Below are 17,150 nucleotides of genomic sequence, written 5' to 3'. Positions count from 1 at the left end.
CACATTAACATTACAACAGGATATTCTTATTTACTGGTGTGACAGCTACCATATGAAGAGTCACTGTTAGCCAGATGATAACATGTCTGATGCTCCAGAACATCATCATATTGGGTTAATATCCAAATGCAGAAACAAGGTTTCTGCATCATAAACCTTTGTTCTTATCATCTCAAGTACACATGATATCCTTTTCTATGATATGTGCATGTCTTTGGCATTCTCTGTAGAAATGCTCCTGAATTGTATAAATTCATTGATCTCATGGTGAGTGCTGTAGCCAATACATGAACTACTTTTTATAGCATAATGTTTTCCATTTGGCTCAGTAAGGCTTGGAGCATCATCTGGGCTGTGATTCTATAGTAACAAGAGCAGTGCAATCATGTATATAACTGTGTTCTATTTGGGTTTGTCTTTGTATCTATAATTGTTCTCTGTTATTTAAAGAAAGATGATGTGTAGCCAGTATAAATCTGCTTCGATGCAGCAATCAGCATACAGAATTCTTGCATTTTATTTATGCAAGATGGGAGTCTGCCATTATTTTTTCTACAAACCAAACATAAGCATGTAAATACAGAGAGCAGTTAAATGTAACAGCTCAAAAAGGAAAGATTCTATACAACTCAGAATGATACCGGCTAAAGTATTTTTAGCACATTATGAAATATTGACTGTGGAGGCTGAATTCCTCCTTCAGTCTCTTTTAGATTCTGGCAAAAAGCTCCTCAGAGAAGATTAGAATTGTAGAAAAGGGAGGAAAAACGCTGTAAAATTTTCCTGTGCTGGAGAGATGATGGCACTGCATATTTGCACTTGTTTCATTAAAATTCAAAGATGCTGCATTTCAATACACTATGTATAAATTAAATTGTCAGCACTTGAGGCCTGCTGCTGTTGTGTGGGCTTTGTTAAGGTAGCTGCTTATATGCCGATTCATTTTATCCTTTGAATGGCCTTTGCCAGTGTTTTTTTTCTGGGAGATAAAAGCCAAAAGTATGCTGATAGTGTTCTAGAAATCCATGCTGGAATATAACTGCCAGGTTATTTTTCTGTAATATGAATGTGACTGGAGGACATAGCTGCCGAAACCAAAATTAAGGTCATCTTTGGTCAGAACAGGCAGAGCTTTAGCTATGTGGCTTTCACTGCCTTGCAGATTAAAAGGTGTTTTAAAGTGCAGAAATTATAGTAATATCTGTTACTTAGAGTATTCTGTTACAGAAGTTAATCTATACACTATGTTGTGTCCCCTGGGATTGTACTAAGTTTGATTCCATGCAATTTTAGGGTAGTCTAAGAGCAATGTTAGCATGGCTACAAAAGACAAGTAGTACTGTTCGTTTGTAGTTTATCACAATCTTTGTTATTCCAGCGTTTATCCAGACAAATTTCAGTTCCTGGCTGAGCACTTTTCTCACACTTGAGTTTGACATATTGACATATGCTCACATCCCCTTAAGTCTCTGTGTGGTCATAGTCATTGTACTTCTGTACAGAGGGATTTCATAGAGCTTATGTCCTGCTGAGTTAATTTTATATCCTCATCCATAAGGCTGGTACTCAGATTGAATCTTCAGCAATGTTCAGAAATATATGTATGATCTCGTGTGCCTGTTTGTTCTGCAGTTGTCTGTTAGTACCTCTTGTGAGTTGTTGACTCAGATTTTAGAAAGTCTGCTTGAAGATAGGGTTTTTTATAATTTTATTCTTCATATGAAGTATTCCATTAGTGGGATTTTTAGATACACATTTTTAGGAAATACTCAAAGCTCAGAGATTTATGTTATGAGAGGACAGTTAAAAAAACCTTAGACACAGAAATTTTTTTACAAGCTCTCCAAAGTGAGAGGTGTCACCATGTTCCTCTAATTCCTTTCTGCAAGGCAAGAATGTAGTATAATTCTGATTTCAGTGGGTTTCTTTATGTTTTAACATAACAATGCTTTATTCTTATGGCCAGCTCTCTAAAGTTGGAAGTCCAATATTTTTGGCTGTGCTTTTCTTCTTCCCTTGTAATCACTTTGAAAGCTGCTTAAGCTTATGGGAAGGTGATGAATTACTTCTGGGTATCCCACTTGACACCTAAAACTTGAATAATTCTGTGCTGCTGGTTGAGGCAGAAGGGAATGCATTACCTTTGAATGATGAAAAACTCCTGAAAAACAGTAACTAGTACCAAAAAAAAGAAGAAATCCTTTACCCCAAGACTGAATCTCTTGACAAGGGAAATGAATGGCTTCAATTTGTAACTAGCCACTAGGTGGCAATTGCAGACAAATCAAGATGTGCTTAGGAATGAGGGGTACACATTCATACCAGGCTGACATTGCTATGGTGACCTTGTGCATTTTCATATTTTCTCTATTTATTGAGCTACATGCCATGACTGAAAAATCAGATCTTCAGACTGTCTTGAAATTGTGTCTCATATAGAAATCACAGAAAATAACTGTGTATTCCTTTACAGGAATACACAGATGCTGCAATGGGCAGTAACTGAATATGGCGGGTTTCTAAAAGAGAAATCATGAAGGTTTATTTTGAGGGTTTGGGGGGTGCATTTTTATTTTTTCTCTGTGCCAGACAAATTGAGTTCATTTGTTCTGAGTGAGTCGTCTTGTTCTGGCTTGCCAGAATACTACTTTGGGCAGTGTGACCATAAAGGAAGTAGCTCACTGAACCTCTGCTTACAGTTCTTCTCAAGTTAATAACTGGGCCATGAGAGCACAGTTTGTCAATAGGTGCAGGCTCACATAGTGCTAGGACAGACAACTGAAAAAGAAGGAAAAGAAGTGAGAAAATTTTGAAGCAGCAGATAAACAGGGGAAAAAATCCACTACAGGAATAAAAAGTAATTAGAGAGAATTTAAAGCTCAAAAGAGTTGTCATCTACCTATCCATTATCATTGTAATTAAGGCTGGTCTTGCAGACCAAAGTATTACTTCTGCTCCAAAAGTAATACAATGCCAGTCTTTAAACAGAAGCCATGAATTTAAAAGCTTACTTTGTGCTGCATTGTGTAAAGCTGAATTCTTGTTCAAAGAGAACAGTGGCAGCCTAATTATTTTCATAATCTTTCTTGTGAAGAAGATACTAAGAGAAACTTGAGAAACTTTTGGATTTAAAATGCTTCATTTTTTTCTGGAGTGCTCCATTTGATGGGATAAACTGGAATTTTGCTGCTCTGAACTTTATTCATACAGATGAGAAGAATCTGTATTTTTCTCAAGTATTGGGAAATAATTGATTTTCTGAAGCAACAGCTATTAGAGTAATGAAATCTAAAAAATCGCATTCCCAGTAAGTGTTCTTGCTCATAACAAATGCAACTAGCTTTTGCTATTTGCTGCCATTAGTAGACACAGTAAAAAAAAAAAAAATTGATTCCTCTATTTGTCTTTATTTTGCTCTAGTGTTTGGCACTGTGCCTCACTGTAACAGCAAGTGATTAGTCACCACATCAAAGGAGATCTACATTACAACTTTACCTGGTCTAGCTGTTTCCTTATATCTGTTCAGTCTAAATTCTTGGGTGTCTTTGATCTTCCCTTGTGACACATCCACACTATACATTTATGAAAGGTTACTGCTATCTCAGTAGTAAGTTTTGTCTCTGTTCTTATTCTTAAGTAAGTCCTTAGATCAGGAATTAATCAGAATCAAATGTCCACAGAATTCTCTGCAGTCCAGACATTCCCATTTATTTCAGTAACTTGCCAATGTTGGTTTGTTTGATGTTTCTTTTGCTCCCCTCCCTGCTGTTTGTAGGACCACCAGCTTCTGTGATTTAGGTATAACTATACTGACTTCAGAGGTGATTTATCCTGTATATATCTGTGTACTGTTATCCTTTGAAAGAACCAGAGTAACTGGTTTTTAACCTAGGAAGGAATCAAAACTCAGTTGCAAATGTAGATGTAGAATTTTGGATACCAAAAATGGAAAGCTCCACAGAAAGTGTAACAGGTTGAGCATGAACTCATCAAACTGGGAACTGTGTGGCATTTGCTGGATTTTGATTAAGTTTTATTTTCATTGATAATTTCACTCTTCATTTATACAGCAGCTTTCCTTATGGATTAGAGTATACTTTTTGGTAGGCTTGAATGCTATATGAGAAAGCTGTGTTTGTGAGGCTCCAAGAGACATCAAGATTCTGAGTTGTCTTGTAACAGTGAAGTCTGTCATTGTTTCTGAATGGCTCTGTATGCAGCAGCTAACAGCGTAGGCAAGGATCTGCACTCCCTTCACCGGAAACCACAGGCAAAAGTAGAATGACTTTTAAAAGACGTATTTTTAGAACGAAGAAAAAAAATTTCTCACTTGTGCTTAAACACTGGAGTAAGAATCATCAGTCAGGATGGATTACAGTGGCAAGAAATCAGATTATAGAGGAAGGAGGAAAGAAATCAACCATCTATTTTTCAACACACAGTTTTAATCTAGTGTTTCTAGTGAGACTTTTTTCTTTTTCTGCCATGCCTGTGCCCCCTTATTTTCCAGCATGATGTTTTATGAAGAGTTTAACTGAAAACCAATGATCCAGCAACCAGCTAGATGCTGAAAAATGTGTCAAGTAACTGAAATTGTAAAAGAGACGGTGAATGTGTTGAGCGCTCGATCCCTATGTGGCAAGTCCACTGCTGAAGAAAGGTGTCAGCTTTGGAGATCCAGGAAAAAGACAGCCAGTCTGTGTTTATCATACCTCAACTTACTTTAGTGCAGATCAGATTTGGTACTCTTTTAAGTTTGCTTATCATATTATAAAATTTAATCTTTAATGATTTAATGCTTGTAGTTGGGGAAAGAAGACGGTTTCACTGACAACAAAAGAGTGAAAAAGAGATGTGAGGGTTTTAAGCTTTCTAACTGTCATGACCTGAAACTCAGTGAAGCTCAGTACCAAGTCCTGCACTTGGGTCACAACAACCCCGTGCAATGCTACAGGCCTTGGGAAGAGTGGCTGGAAAGATGCCGGTGGAAAAGGACCTGGGGTTGTTGGATGTGTTGACAACTGGCTGAATATGAACCAGCTTGGGTCCAGGTGGCCAAGAAGGCCAACAGCATCCTGGCCTGTGTCAGCAATAGGGCCAGGGCAGTGATCATCCCCTGTACTGGGCACTGGTGAGGCTGCACCTTGAATCCTGTGTTCAGCTCTGAGCCCCTCACTGCAAGAAAGACATTTTGGTGCTGGAGCTGGGCCAGAGAAGGGCAATGGAGCTGGTACAGGTTCTGGAGCACAAGTGTGATGAGGAGTGGCTGAGGCATCTGAGGGTGTTTAATCTGTAGAAGAGAAGGCTCAGAGGGGACCTTACAGCTCTCTACAGCTGCCTGAAAGGAGGTTGTAGTGAGGTGGGGGTCAGTCTCTTCTCCCAAGTAACAAGTGATAGGACAAAAGGAAACAGCCTCAAGCTGTGCCAGGGGAGGTTTAGATTGGATATTACAAAAAATTTCTTCACTAAAAGGGTTGTCAATCATTGGAACAGGCTGCCCAGGGCAGTGGTGGAATTATCATCCCTGGAAGTATTTAAAAGATGTGTAGAGGTGGTATTTAGGGACATGGTTTAGTGATGGACTTGGCAATGTTAGGTTAATGGTTAGACTCAGTGATCTAAAAGGTTTTTCCCAACCTAAATGAGTCTATAATTCTGTGAAAACCATAAAAATAGAGATTTCCATTATACAGTCAAGTAATTCTTATCAATTTTGTTGCAGGTTTACCAAACTGATTTATGAAGCTTGGTTGTACATTTTTGCATGCATTTCCATAATCAAGATAATACAACTCTTTTTCTAAGAGCTTGCATTTTAAGACATGATACACCAGCTGACTACCATTTGTTTCAGTCTTTAATCTTTGAATTTTAATGTTATGCTACAAATGTACTTTATATATATAATATAGAATTTTTTTTTTTTTTAATTGCTTGGCAATGCAACCAGAGTCCTGTGGCTTTCCACTGCCTCAAACTATGAAGGCTTCAGTTCTATCTCAGTCAGAAATCAGGTGAAGTAGAGAGGAGGCAGGTGGTTAGCCCTGGGATGCATTCATTAATCACTTACAGTCATGTTATGAAAACAGAATTATAGAATCACAAGGTAGTTGCGTTTGGACAGGACCACTAGAGATTGTGTAGTCCAACCCCACTGCTCAAAGAAGCATCCACTACAGCAAGTTTCTCAGAACTGTGTTTGATTGGGGTTTGAATGTCTCCAAGGATGGAGGCTTCACAACCTCTCTACGCAATCTGATCCAGTGACTGTCACAGTAGATAAGTTATGTCTTATGTTTAAATGGAATTTCCTGTGATTCTGACCACTGTCTCTTGCACTGTCATTGGGCACCAGTGAGAAAAATCTGGCTTCATCTTTGTAATTCCCATCGGGCATTCTGAGCAAAGGGATAGGATCACCTCTTTTGGCATGTTGGAGACACTCTTCCTGATGCAGCCCAGGGTGGTGGTGGCCTTCCTAGGTACAAAGGGTCATTGCTGGTTCATGTTCAAATTGTTCCTCATGAGGATCCACAGGTACTTTTCTGCAAAGCAGACTATGAACTCTGAGATCCTGATAACCCATTGCTCTATTCTTGAGGTCCCTCTAAATCACAGAGCAGTGATCTAATGCATCAGCCATTCCTCCAGGTTTTGGATTGTCTGCCATCTTGCTGAGGTTGCACCTCAGTCCTGTTATCCAGGTCATTAATGGATGTGTTGAGCAGTGTTGCCCACTGGGGTACTCCGCTAACACCTGGCCTACAGCTCGTCTTTGTGCCACTCTTCAAAAACCCTCTGGACCTAGAATTTCGGTCAGTTTTTAGTCCCCCTCACTGTTCACTTATCTAGCTTGTACTTCATCAGTTTGTCTATGAGGCTTTTATGAGAGATTGTTTTGAAAGCCTTGCTAAAGTCAAGGTAAACAACATCTGCTGCTCTCCCTTCTTCCACTGAGCTAGTTACTCCATTGCAGAAGGCTATTTTTGCTTGAGCATGATTTCCCCTTTGTAAATCCATGCTGACTACCACAGATCATCATCTTGACTTTAATATGTTTGCAAATGTTTTCCAGGATTATTTGCTCCATCGCCTTCCCAGGAATTGAGGAGAGGCCGACTGGGCTGTAATTTTCTGCATCCTCCTCCTTGCCCTCTTGAAAGACAGGAATGACACTTGCTTTCTTCCAGCTCTCTAGAACTTCCCCTGATCTTTACAACCTTTCAAACACAGTTGAAACTTGGGCCTTGGCTTCCTCTATCCTTCTGGAACCTCTGGAAATGAATTTTGGATTATAGTGTTGGGTTTTATTTACTTACATATTTTTTTTTTTTAACCAGTGCTAGGTTTTTTTTGTTAATCATCCACTAGAATAGCTTGACATTTTTTCCCCCCTCAGAAACAATGAAGAGAGTTATTAATGGTTAACTTTCACAACCAGCTTTTCCATTGACCATTTCAAGTATATTCCTTTCTGTCTGGTGGAGCATAATTGTTCAGAGAGTTCAGTTTTGTTTCTCTAACTTCTAACAAGATGTGGATGCCTCTTCTAACAAGAAGGGATTAGAGTCATATCTCAGATTGGATCTCTGAAGGTTTTGCAGAAATATACTTGAAATTAATACATAAAAGCAAAAATGTAGGCTTTATTATGTAGTCCAGGTGGTAATAGTCATTTACCAAAGCCACATCAATCTTCTACTTTTGATACAATAAAACTGTCACCTAATTTTCAACTGAAGCAAAGGAACGTTTTCCGTTTGGAAGACTCTTCTGAGTGTCCTTCTCCATCCTTTTAAATACTTAAGGTAAATTTATATCACCAAATTTCATAATCTAAGTCTTAGAAAACATCATCTCCAGGGGAATCTTAGGTCAACTTGTAAGTATGTCTCATATACACACAGTTTGAAGTATCCACTGGAGATTCCTGTCTTTGTCTACTGAGTAGAGGGATTCCAGGCAGCTAGTTTAGACCAACAACCAGCCTAAAGACATCTAAAATTAGATGAGAGGATTCAATTAGGCTATTCCAATAGCTTAAAGATGGGCATCACCACTGTCATGTTTCTTGAGTTACTTCTTTTCTGAAAACTTTTCAGATCATGAGTTGTTAACTGATTTACAAGTGACAGTACATTTTGCACTTGCAATTACTTACTAGTGTTTTTCAGAAGTATTAGTAACACTTCTAAAATTGCACTGAAAGCAGACTTTCTGCATATGCTGTCAGTGAAAACAAGAAGGCAATATAGTGATTTATTTTTACCATTGTAGATAGGTTTTGGAATGAATTTTTATTTATTTCACTTTGTCCAGGATTTTGAAGCTAATGAGTTAAGCAACTATAATCAGTGAGAGGAACTATAAACAACTTTAACATGTGCTGGAAGTACAAGTCATACCAGCATGGAGCCCAGTGTAAAGTCCATACAATGATCGTTACCATTGCAGTGATTTAAGTCAGAATTAAAATCTCGTGATTTTGGGGTTATTTTTAAATATATAAAATGAGGCTCCCACATTCATGTCCAGATACATAATAAAGGAGTCAATTTTCAAAACTTCTGAGGATCTACTACCTTCCATGCCCACTGAAACTGCATATTATTCATATGAGCAAGCACTCATTCTCCCCAACTTGTTATTGATAAATAGTTATCAATAGAAATGTTAATTTTGTGTGTGGATTAAATAACCACCAATTTCAAAATAAAGTTAATAGTATTATAATAACCATTCCCACAACTTTTAAAATTACAGAATCATAGAATAGTTAGGGTTGGAAAGGACCTTAAGATCATCAAGTTCCAACCCTCACACTAGACTGTCTTGCCCAAGGCTCTGTCAAACCTGGCCTTTAACACTGCTGGGGTTGGAGCATTTACCACTTTTCTGGGCAACCTGTTCCAGTGCCTCACCACCCTCACAGTAAAGAACTTTTTATCTAACTTGAATTTCCCCTGTTTAAGTTTAAACCCATTACCCCTTGTCCTGTCGCTACAGTCCTTGAAGAGTCCGTCTCCAGCATCCTTGTAGGTCCCCTTCAGATACTGGGAGCTGCTATGAGGTCTCCACGCAGCCTTCTCTTCTGCAGGCTGAACAGGCCCAACTTTCTCAGCCTGTCTTCATACAGGAGGTGATCCAACCCTTGATCATCCTTGTTGCTCTCCTCTGGACTTGCTTCAACAGTTCCATGTCCTTTTTATGTTGTTTCTGGAAACTGAATAACAAAATATTAAAGATTGCAAGTGTTTCTTATGGGTCAAATTTGGTATTGATGGATTGAGAGCAGTGTTCCTAGTTTATGCAAGCTATGAAAAATATTATGTATTTTATGTAACAGTTTCCTGTGTCTGTGTGTATGGTGTGCTGTGGTGGGTGTTCAACTTTAATACATTAAATTATAGATCTTTAAGTGTGATACTAAAGCTAGAAATGAAAACAGTTCTGTTTTGGGGGTTTGGTTCTTTTACTTCTGCTTTAAATTTCATTAGCTTTTGCAGACTGATTACATCCTTCAAGTTTAAAATAACAAACATGAGTTCAAAATGATCACTTTGATTTGAAAGTTATATAGCACCATTCACATCTCCTGAATTCACAGTATTACATAACACTAGTAGGTTCACCTGATTCCTGAACCACTTGCAAATTGATTGCATTGAAAATTGAGGTTGATACACATTGTCTCGTATCATGTGTTACCTTTCTAGATGATGAGACAAAATGACTTAAAGTAACAGAAGAAAGCTGTTGTGTGTCATCTTCAATGCTTTACTCAAGGTCCATGAATGCAGATCTTTAAAGAGAAATCTTCTGTTATTCCTAGTCCTGCACGTTTGTTGATAAACTTAGTTCTCACTTTTAACCTTGCCCGATGTGTTGCAGTCAGAAATGAGCTCCTTTATTTTATCATGCATTTCCAAAAAGTGGGAATAGATATTTAGAAAAATTTCTGGAGGCTGAAGAAGAATCTGTTCCATTAGCTTAAGGGAGGGTTTGCATTTACTCTTGTCTGAAAGTAATGCACTGTATCTTAAAAAAATACAGGTTAAAATAAGGTGGAAATTATTTTTATTGGGTTTTTAATTATGGTCTGTGGTGCATCCAGAGATTAGGATTTGGAAAGGCTGCCGGTGGGAAAATGTTCTTACATTTCCAATTTTCAGGGAAGAGCATCTATTTAAAAGTATCAATAGTTACAGAAGTGTGAAGACTCCTTTGAAAGGCAAAGGGTTAATCTTATTTATTATGCAGGGAGAACTTGTTGGCATTATGTTCTTATGCTGCTTATGAACTGTTCATAAACATGTTTTCATAAATTTTAACTTTGCTAAACATTTTTATTCTTCTTACTTGTAGAACATTCAAGGTATCTCTAAACATCCAGTTAGAATCACAAAGAAACAGTGCATAAAAGGTAAACTCTTTTTTTACTAACATGAAAAGGCAATTTTATCTAATTATTTTACTAAGCTATATTTTAAAGCAGAGTGGTAGCTCCAGCATCGAAGAGCAGAATAGATTATTAGTGCTTAGTTATACATTAGCATTTAAGCCAAGTACTTTTTGCTGACTGTTGCTGCAGAAAAAATTGCTGTTTCAGCACTGATCTCATACTCCTGAACTTTGAGATATTTTTGTTCCGTTCAACTATGTCACTGTTCTTTTTCCAGATGAAATTACACATCATGACTCCATTAAATATCCTAGGGCTGATTTTGTGTGAATTCAGCTTGTAAGGCTTTGTCTGAGGTGGTATCAAGCTGAGTCATTTTAATCAACCTCACAAGTAAACACCAATAGTCAGATGTATTGTTTGTAATAACAGAAGTGGATTTAAGGTAGATGATTCAGAGAGAGTCACAGTAAAGTGTAGAAAAGCATGACCCAGGTGATAAAGAGAGAAAGCCACAATAGTAGACTCAAATAAAAGAGAAAGGTTTGCCAGCATAAACTCTTCTCGAACACCTACATCCATAGCTGGGAAATGATGCTCATTTTTTGCACTTGGTTCTCAGAGAGGGCACACTTGCCTTTTCACTCCTATTCACACCATGCATTTAAAATAATACAGATCATAGAACAGAATTCTGTTGAAGACACTGTAAGATGTTGACAGCAGTTTTATTTTACCTAACTGATTCATTTTTGTAAGTAAATTTTTGAAGTTGTTACCAAAAAATGTGTGAGCAGTGCCTGTGCAAACCTGAGCTGCTGTGAGTAATTATGGCATATAGACCTTTCTGGAAACAGTCCAATCAATGTAATATGTTATTCTCACACATGTATTTTGAAGTATTTCATTCCTGTATCAAGGCACACTTAGGTTTTCCATTTTCATGCTGATCAGATTCATTCTGTTGTATTTCTAACCACCATTCCTTTTTACACCAAGACAAGTGGTACTTCCAGGATGCATTGTTTCTAATACCTTGTCAACGTACATTGTTGCTTTGTGATATTATTGTGCATTTCTGTAGTTAGAATTTGGATGCCAATGTCAACTGCAGTCCCCCTACCACCTGTAAATCAGAATTTGGTTATTAACATATCACTGCAGCATATTCAAAGATACAAAAATCTGTTTTTTTAGCTCATCTCTAGACCCTTCCTTATCTGAATGCCTCCTTAGATGATCTGTGAATGATGTTAGTTTTGTAGATGTTTGTTAGCTAGTGTTTTGGGAAGGGTTTGGTTTTGAAAAAGGAGAAGTAAGCAGTACTGCAAGAATGACAGAGACAAAGATGTTGTACATGACTGATAGAGTAAAACAGTTGTGCTGCTGGCAGTTGGTGCTCTGCTAGGTTGCTTACATTGCTCTTTGTGTAGTTTTAGTTGTGGCCTTGGTATGTTGTTTACAACCTCCTATGGTTTGCAGCACAGTTTTTTTGAACTGGGGTTTGGGACTCACATGTCTATCCCCTTTCTAGGAAAAGAAGAGGAAATAATAACTTTTTCCCCAAGAACATTGTTTGTGTCAAAAAAAGGATACACGTTTTTAGCAGCAGGTAAGATAGTATGTATTATTATTCTCATACATATTAATGTCCGCAGTTCTGTCATCTCTTCTTTCTGTCTCCTTTGGATGCTATTACATTTCACAAGGCTGTCACGTCTCTTACTATCAATGAATATTGTTATATGATGTATACTCCTTAGCGTGCTTCAGAAGTAGATGATATGTAAGCCTTGTCAGTAGAAACAAAGAGCTAATAAGATTGACACCTGAAGATAACAAAGTGATCAGACACCTTGTGATCTTTAGCTGAAATTACTTCAGAATGAGCTTTTTACATGTTTTTTCTGAGCATGAGGAAATGACTGAACACCCTAGACTTGTATTTTAATTTGTGATAGTTTAGTTAAAATGCAGGTACAATTTTGTTTTAGAGCAAGAGATTTATTTTAACATCGCTTTCTAGATTTTTCCCATATTGAGTTAAGGATCCTTGCTGACTTATCATCTGAACCAGAACTTTTGAAACTGTTCCAAGTACCTGAAACCACCGATATCTTTTCCACATTGGCTTCTCAGTGGTAAGAAGAAATGTTGCATTATTTTAATAGCAATTAGGCAAAATTGTAAGAATAACCTGAACTCTGGTATTACTGTGTAGTGATAATAAAAGACAGTGTTTTCCTACGGTATCTATTGTTAACACAGCAGGACTTATAAGTCCATACTGTCTTTCTAAGCCTTTTCTTCTCCATGGTGGCAATTACCATATGTTAAAATGGTGCAATCCAGCTGACCAGTATAAGCCTTGGGACTAAAGCTGGTACAATAATGTGTTTTGAACAGGGCATGCTGATAACTTTCTCACTGTATTATTGTTAACCAATTCTTTTGAAAAATTGAGAGCAGCAGTCAAATATAAATAAAAAAATTTCCATCTGGAAAATTGCAGAAAAACTTTTCTCAGTAAAAGAATTTTTGAAACCTGCTTGGTTATTCAGTAGAAGTAGTGGAATCAAATTATGTGTGCAAGAAATAGAGGGACTAGAGATCATGGGATTCCTTTGAACTCAGGGGGTTTAGTGCTTCCATCTTCTGATGGATGATGTGATACTTGGAAAAAGTGGCACTTCAGTAATTAAAAGAAAATATTTCTTATCTCCATTCCCAGTTTATTATTGACTGATCTCTTCAGCTTGCAGATCAAAGGATTGACTATCAAAAAAGATGGGATATTAGTTGCTTAGTTGTTTGAAGGTATTTCTTATTACTGTTTATATAATGGCGATGTCTAAAAATCTTATTTGAGACTGGGACTCCCCTTGTGCTCAAAAGTACATGAGCATTCAGTAAGTGACAGGATAGATGTCAAGAAGCTTACAGTTTGAACAGATAAGTCAGAAAAAGACTGAATAAAATGCTATAGCATATAAGCAGATTGAACAGGATCCTGTCAGGTAAATGTCATGCAATTTTCATACTTTCGAATCATAGAATGGTTTGGGTTTGAAAGGACCTTAAGATCATCCAGTTCCAACCCCCTGCTATAGGCAGGGGCGCCTTCCACCAAACCATGTCACCCAAGGCCCTGTCCAGCCTGGCCTTGAGCACTGTCAGGGATGGAGCATTTACCACTTCCTTGGGCAACCAATTCCAGTGCCTCACCACCCTTAAGGTAAAGAAATTCTTCCTTATATCCAATCTAAACTTCCCCTGTTTAAGTTTAAATCCACTGTCCCTTGTCCTATCACTACAGTCCCTGATGAAGAGTCCCTCTCCAGCTGGAGATACTGGAAGGCTGCTATGAGGTCTCCACTCAGCCTTCTCTTCTCCAGGCTGAATAACCCCAGCTTTCTCAGCCTCTCTTCATATGGGAGGTGCTCCAGCCCCCTTACCATCCTTGTGGCCTCCTCTAGACTTGTTAAAACAGTTCCATGACCTTCCTCTCTCTTCTAATCTTTTATCTCTGTTTTTTGTTGGAAGACTGTTAGCTGAAAATTAAAGCAAAAATAGACATGATGAATTCATCAGTCCTGATCTAGTTCAGCTCCTATCCTACGGTTTCTAAATCCTTGCATGCATAGGCTTCCCAAGCACAGTATTTCCTACTCACTGCAATATTTGCTAGTATACTGTGAAGTAGTACAAAGACACAAAATGGAGCTCAAATTATATTTATCCTGCTACCAACAACTGAATCAGTGCTTAGGGTATGTGTATTCTGGGAGAACACAATTCAAGGTCACAGACATCCCAATGAATATAGCCATGTAAAGATCACCTTTCTCTTCAGAGCCACTTAGAAGCTTCTTTTGGTATTATAATCAAGTCTTGGCTGTAACAGGATATCACTAGAACCTCGTGATGGAGTTAAATCCTTATTTTAGTTTGTAGGTATATTGCAAATGTATGCATGAAGATGAGTCAAATTTTGTCTCAACTCTGGGCAGGGCTCCAGAAACACCATTCTATTCAGCTACCTCACAGCTCTTGGCAGCCGTCAACCTCTTAGAGTTGCTACACAGTAACTTTAAATTTAATGAAATATTACAGGGAAATATTTTTATCAGACAGAAGTGTCGTGGTGTGTCTACAAAATCATTACATAATGATTCTGCTGACTCTTCTTTTAAGCTTCAGGAGATCTAATGCTTGGAAGTAACTTTATATTAAATCTCTTATATGACTGTTACTAATTTCAGAAACACGAAGGAAGTGTTTAATCTCATCTAACCCTGGACATCTCTTATATACATGGAGAGATTCATTTGACCTGTTGTTGATGTTCCCTGTATAATAAGATTGATCGCACTTTAGAAGTGTTGACTTCTCACTATTGAGAACAAAGTAGGTGTCAGGCGGCCAACTCACGTGTAGACATCTGTATTTGTTCTGACAAATTTGACTGCTCCTGTTGAATGTGTGAACTCACCTTGGGCTTTGGAATTTTGTCCTTCATTTATTTACAACCAAAGAGAAGACATAAAATCAAAAGCTTCACAAATACTTTTCCATTGCAGACACTTCCCCAGCTCTCTTAGTTCACTATTGGTAAATAAAATCTTTAGGACAAATAGTTTGTTGACTTTATTGTAGTTGATTCCACCCCAAGTTATCAGAAGGGAGAGCAAAATAAACAACAAACCTTATTTCTCTGCTTGGTCCTGATTTTCTATGGGTCTTAATCCTTTAAGTGATGGACCAAGGGGTATACCAAATGTTTTATTCTGTTTGAAGGAATTGCATGATGTTGCAAATCTTTTCAACACATTTTGGTCAATTGGAAAATCTTGACAAAAAAGGGGTTTTCTCCAAGATGACTGAGAAAATAGATTAGTTTCTGAAGCTTCCTCAGAAGAAGAAAATTAAGCTTCCCATTGCATGTTAGTTGGTATCTTTTAGCAGGTTTTCTGCATCTAAAACTCCTTAGACAAATAAATATTAAGCCCTAATTAATAAAGAATTATTATTGGACAAAAATCTGAGCCACACCACAGAGTCCAGCCAAGCTCTATTTTAAAGGTTTGGAAAAACCTTTACAAGCTCTTTATAGCATTTGGCAACAAATACAGGTGGTGGCCAGTTTCTCTGAAGAGATTAGCTGTATAGGTTTTTGATTGAATTAAGATCTCTGATGTATAAAAGCTTTCCTTTCATAATTTAGTTAGGCATGCTCTACCATGACTCAGTCTGCCTCTGGGACCTTAAAGATGCATCTCTCTTGGAAAACTGTTGGATCCATGTATCTATTCAACATAATTCATGTGGAATCTTTACACAGGTTAACAGTGCTGTGTAGATATGCGTAAGTGTGTGTCCTAGGTTCAGCTGTAGCAGTCATTTTTCTCCTTCCTAGCAGGTGGTTCAGTACTGTGTTTTGGCTTTAGTCTGAGAGCAACACTGATAACACACCAGTGTTCTAGTTGTTGCTAAGTGACGTGTACCCTGATCAAGGACTTTTCAGTCTCATGCTCTGCCAGTGAGGAGGGGCACAAGAAGCTGGGAGGAAGCAGAGACAGGACACCTGACCCAAACTAGCCAAAGTGGTATTCCATACCACAGCACATCATGCCCAGTATAAAAACTAAGGTGGATTTACCTGGAAAACCCAGATCGCTGCTCAGGTCAGGCTGGGTATTGGTTAGTAGGTGGTGAGCAATTGTATTGTGCATCACTTGTGTTTATTGGTTTTTTTTTCCCCTTCCCTTTTTAGCTTTATATTCTCTCCACTTGTCAACCCAAACCATGTCTGTACATTACAGCAAAAGGCTGAATGGAGGTATTAACTTTCATTCTGAAATTCGGTGTCATGTGTAACACCATACCCAACCCAATAATTCTAGCTGAGGGGCAATCCTCTCTGCAAGACAGCTATAATCTGGTACTCCTGGGGCTATCTTACAGGCCGAGCTCATTTCAGTTGTCACTGGTCTGGGCTTCCTTGTACTATGCTCAACTGTTTGCTGTAGGTGCTGTAGATATTTAAGTGTGTACTGTTTGACAGAACTGTCATGAAATTGCTATTCAGATAAAACTCTCAGAAGCTGGTGTTAACTTGTCACTTAATGTGAGTTTCTGAGTAATGTCATTCTTGGTCTTATATTTTATCTTTAAAGTGCTTTTTTTTTCACATGGAAATAAAGTTCATTGAATGTTTCTGTTGGCCACTCTGCAATAGATTTGCATTTATCATCTATCTTTGTCAGTGGAAAGCCAAAGCTCATCTGTGCCATCTACCTCCAACATATTTTCTGGTCATCTAGTGTAGTTACACTGGCTAAAACTTAAGATGGTATAAATACATTTTAATGCTTGCTTGTATATCCTTAGTACTATTCTTACTCTTATCCTGTCTGAACTGATCATAAGCCATTACCAACGTTATCTTACAGCAAGCACTGTGTTGTGTCCTATGAAGAGTAAGCCTTAAAAGACAGGTCAACACCTGCTATTACAAGAACACCAGAAGTGCATTACATTAATGTGCTGCTGAACACATAGAAAAATTTCAAGACTTACCTAAACATTTTAAAATTTGTGCTATAATGGATTCCAGTTACCTTCAAGACCACCTTGTGTAATATTTTCTTGATGTCCTGTGACAGTTGTAGTCCTTTGAAAGCCAAATCATCAGCCTGGTGCTGAAGTGATGAGAGCTGTCTTGGCAGCTGTCTGACCTGCCAGGGGA

At 38.0% G+C, this 17,150-nt stretch overlaps 1 protein-coding gene across 7 annotated transcripts in view; it reads left to right on the top strand.

The window, feature by feature from the left end:
• The window catches only part of POLN (DNA polymerase nu), a 95,575-nt gene that overhangs the window by 27,087 nt on the left and 51,338 nt on the right, over positions 1-17,150 (top strand). For all 7 annotated transcript variants that reach the window (XR_009745889.1, XM_061467340.1, XM_061467316.1 and 4 more), the window contains 3 exons: positions 10,366-10,423; positions 11,937-12,014; positions 12,429-12,543. Coding sequence is in view for 6 of the 7 variants with exons in the window: in XM_061467340.1 (XP_061323324.1) it covers positions 10,366-10,423; positions 11,937-12,014; positions 12,429-12,543 (251 nt within the window). In the remaining variant the exon portion in view is untranslated. The remainder of the gene's footprint in view (positions 1-10,365; positions 10,424-11,936; positions 12,015-12,428; positions 12,544-17,150) is intronic.

This window comes from Pezoporus flaviventris, unplaced genomic scaffold (genome assembly GCF_033815535.1).
Source record: "Pezoporus flaviventris isolate CSIRO_AGI_PZ_B2104156 unplaced genomic scaffold, CSIRO_AGI_Pfla_v1 ptg000002l, whole genome shotgun sequence".
Classification (NCBI taxonomy): Eukaryota; Metazoa; Chordata; class Aves; order Psittaciformes; family Psittacidae; genus Pezoporus; species Pezoporus flaviventris.
The sequence above is the reverse complement of the archived record's forward strand: the minus strand, read 5'-3'. Positions and strand labels throughout refer to the sequence as shown.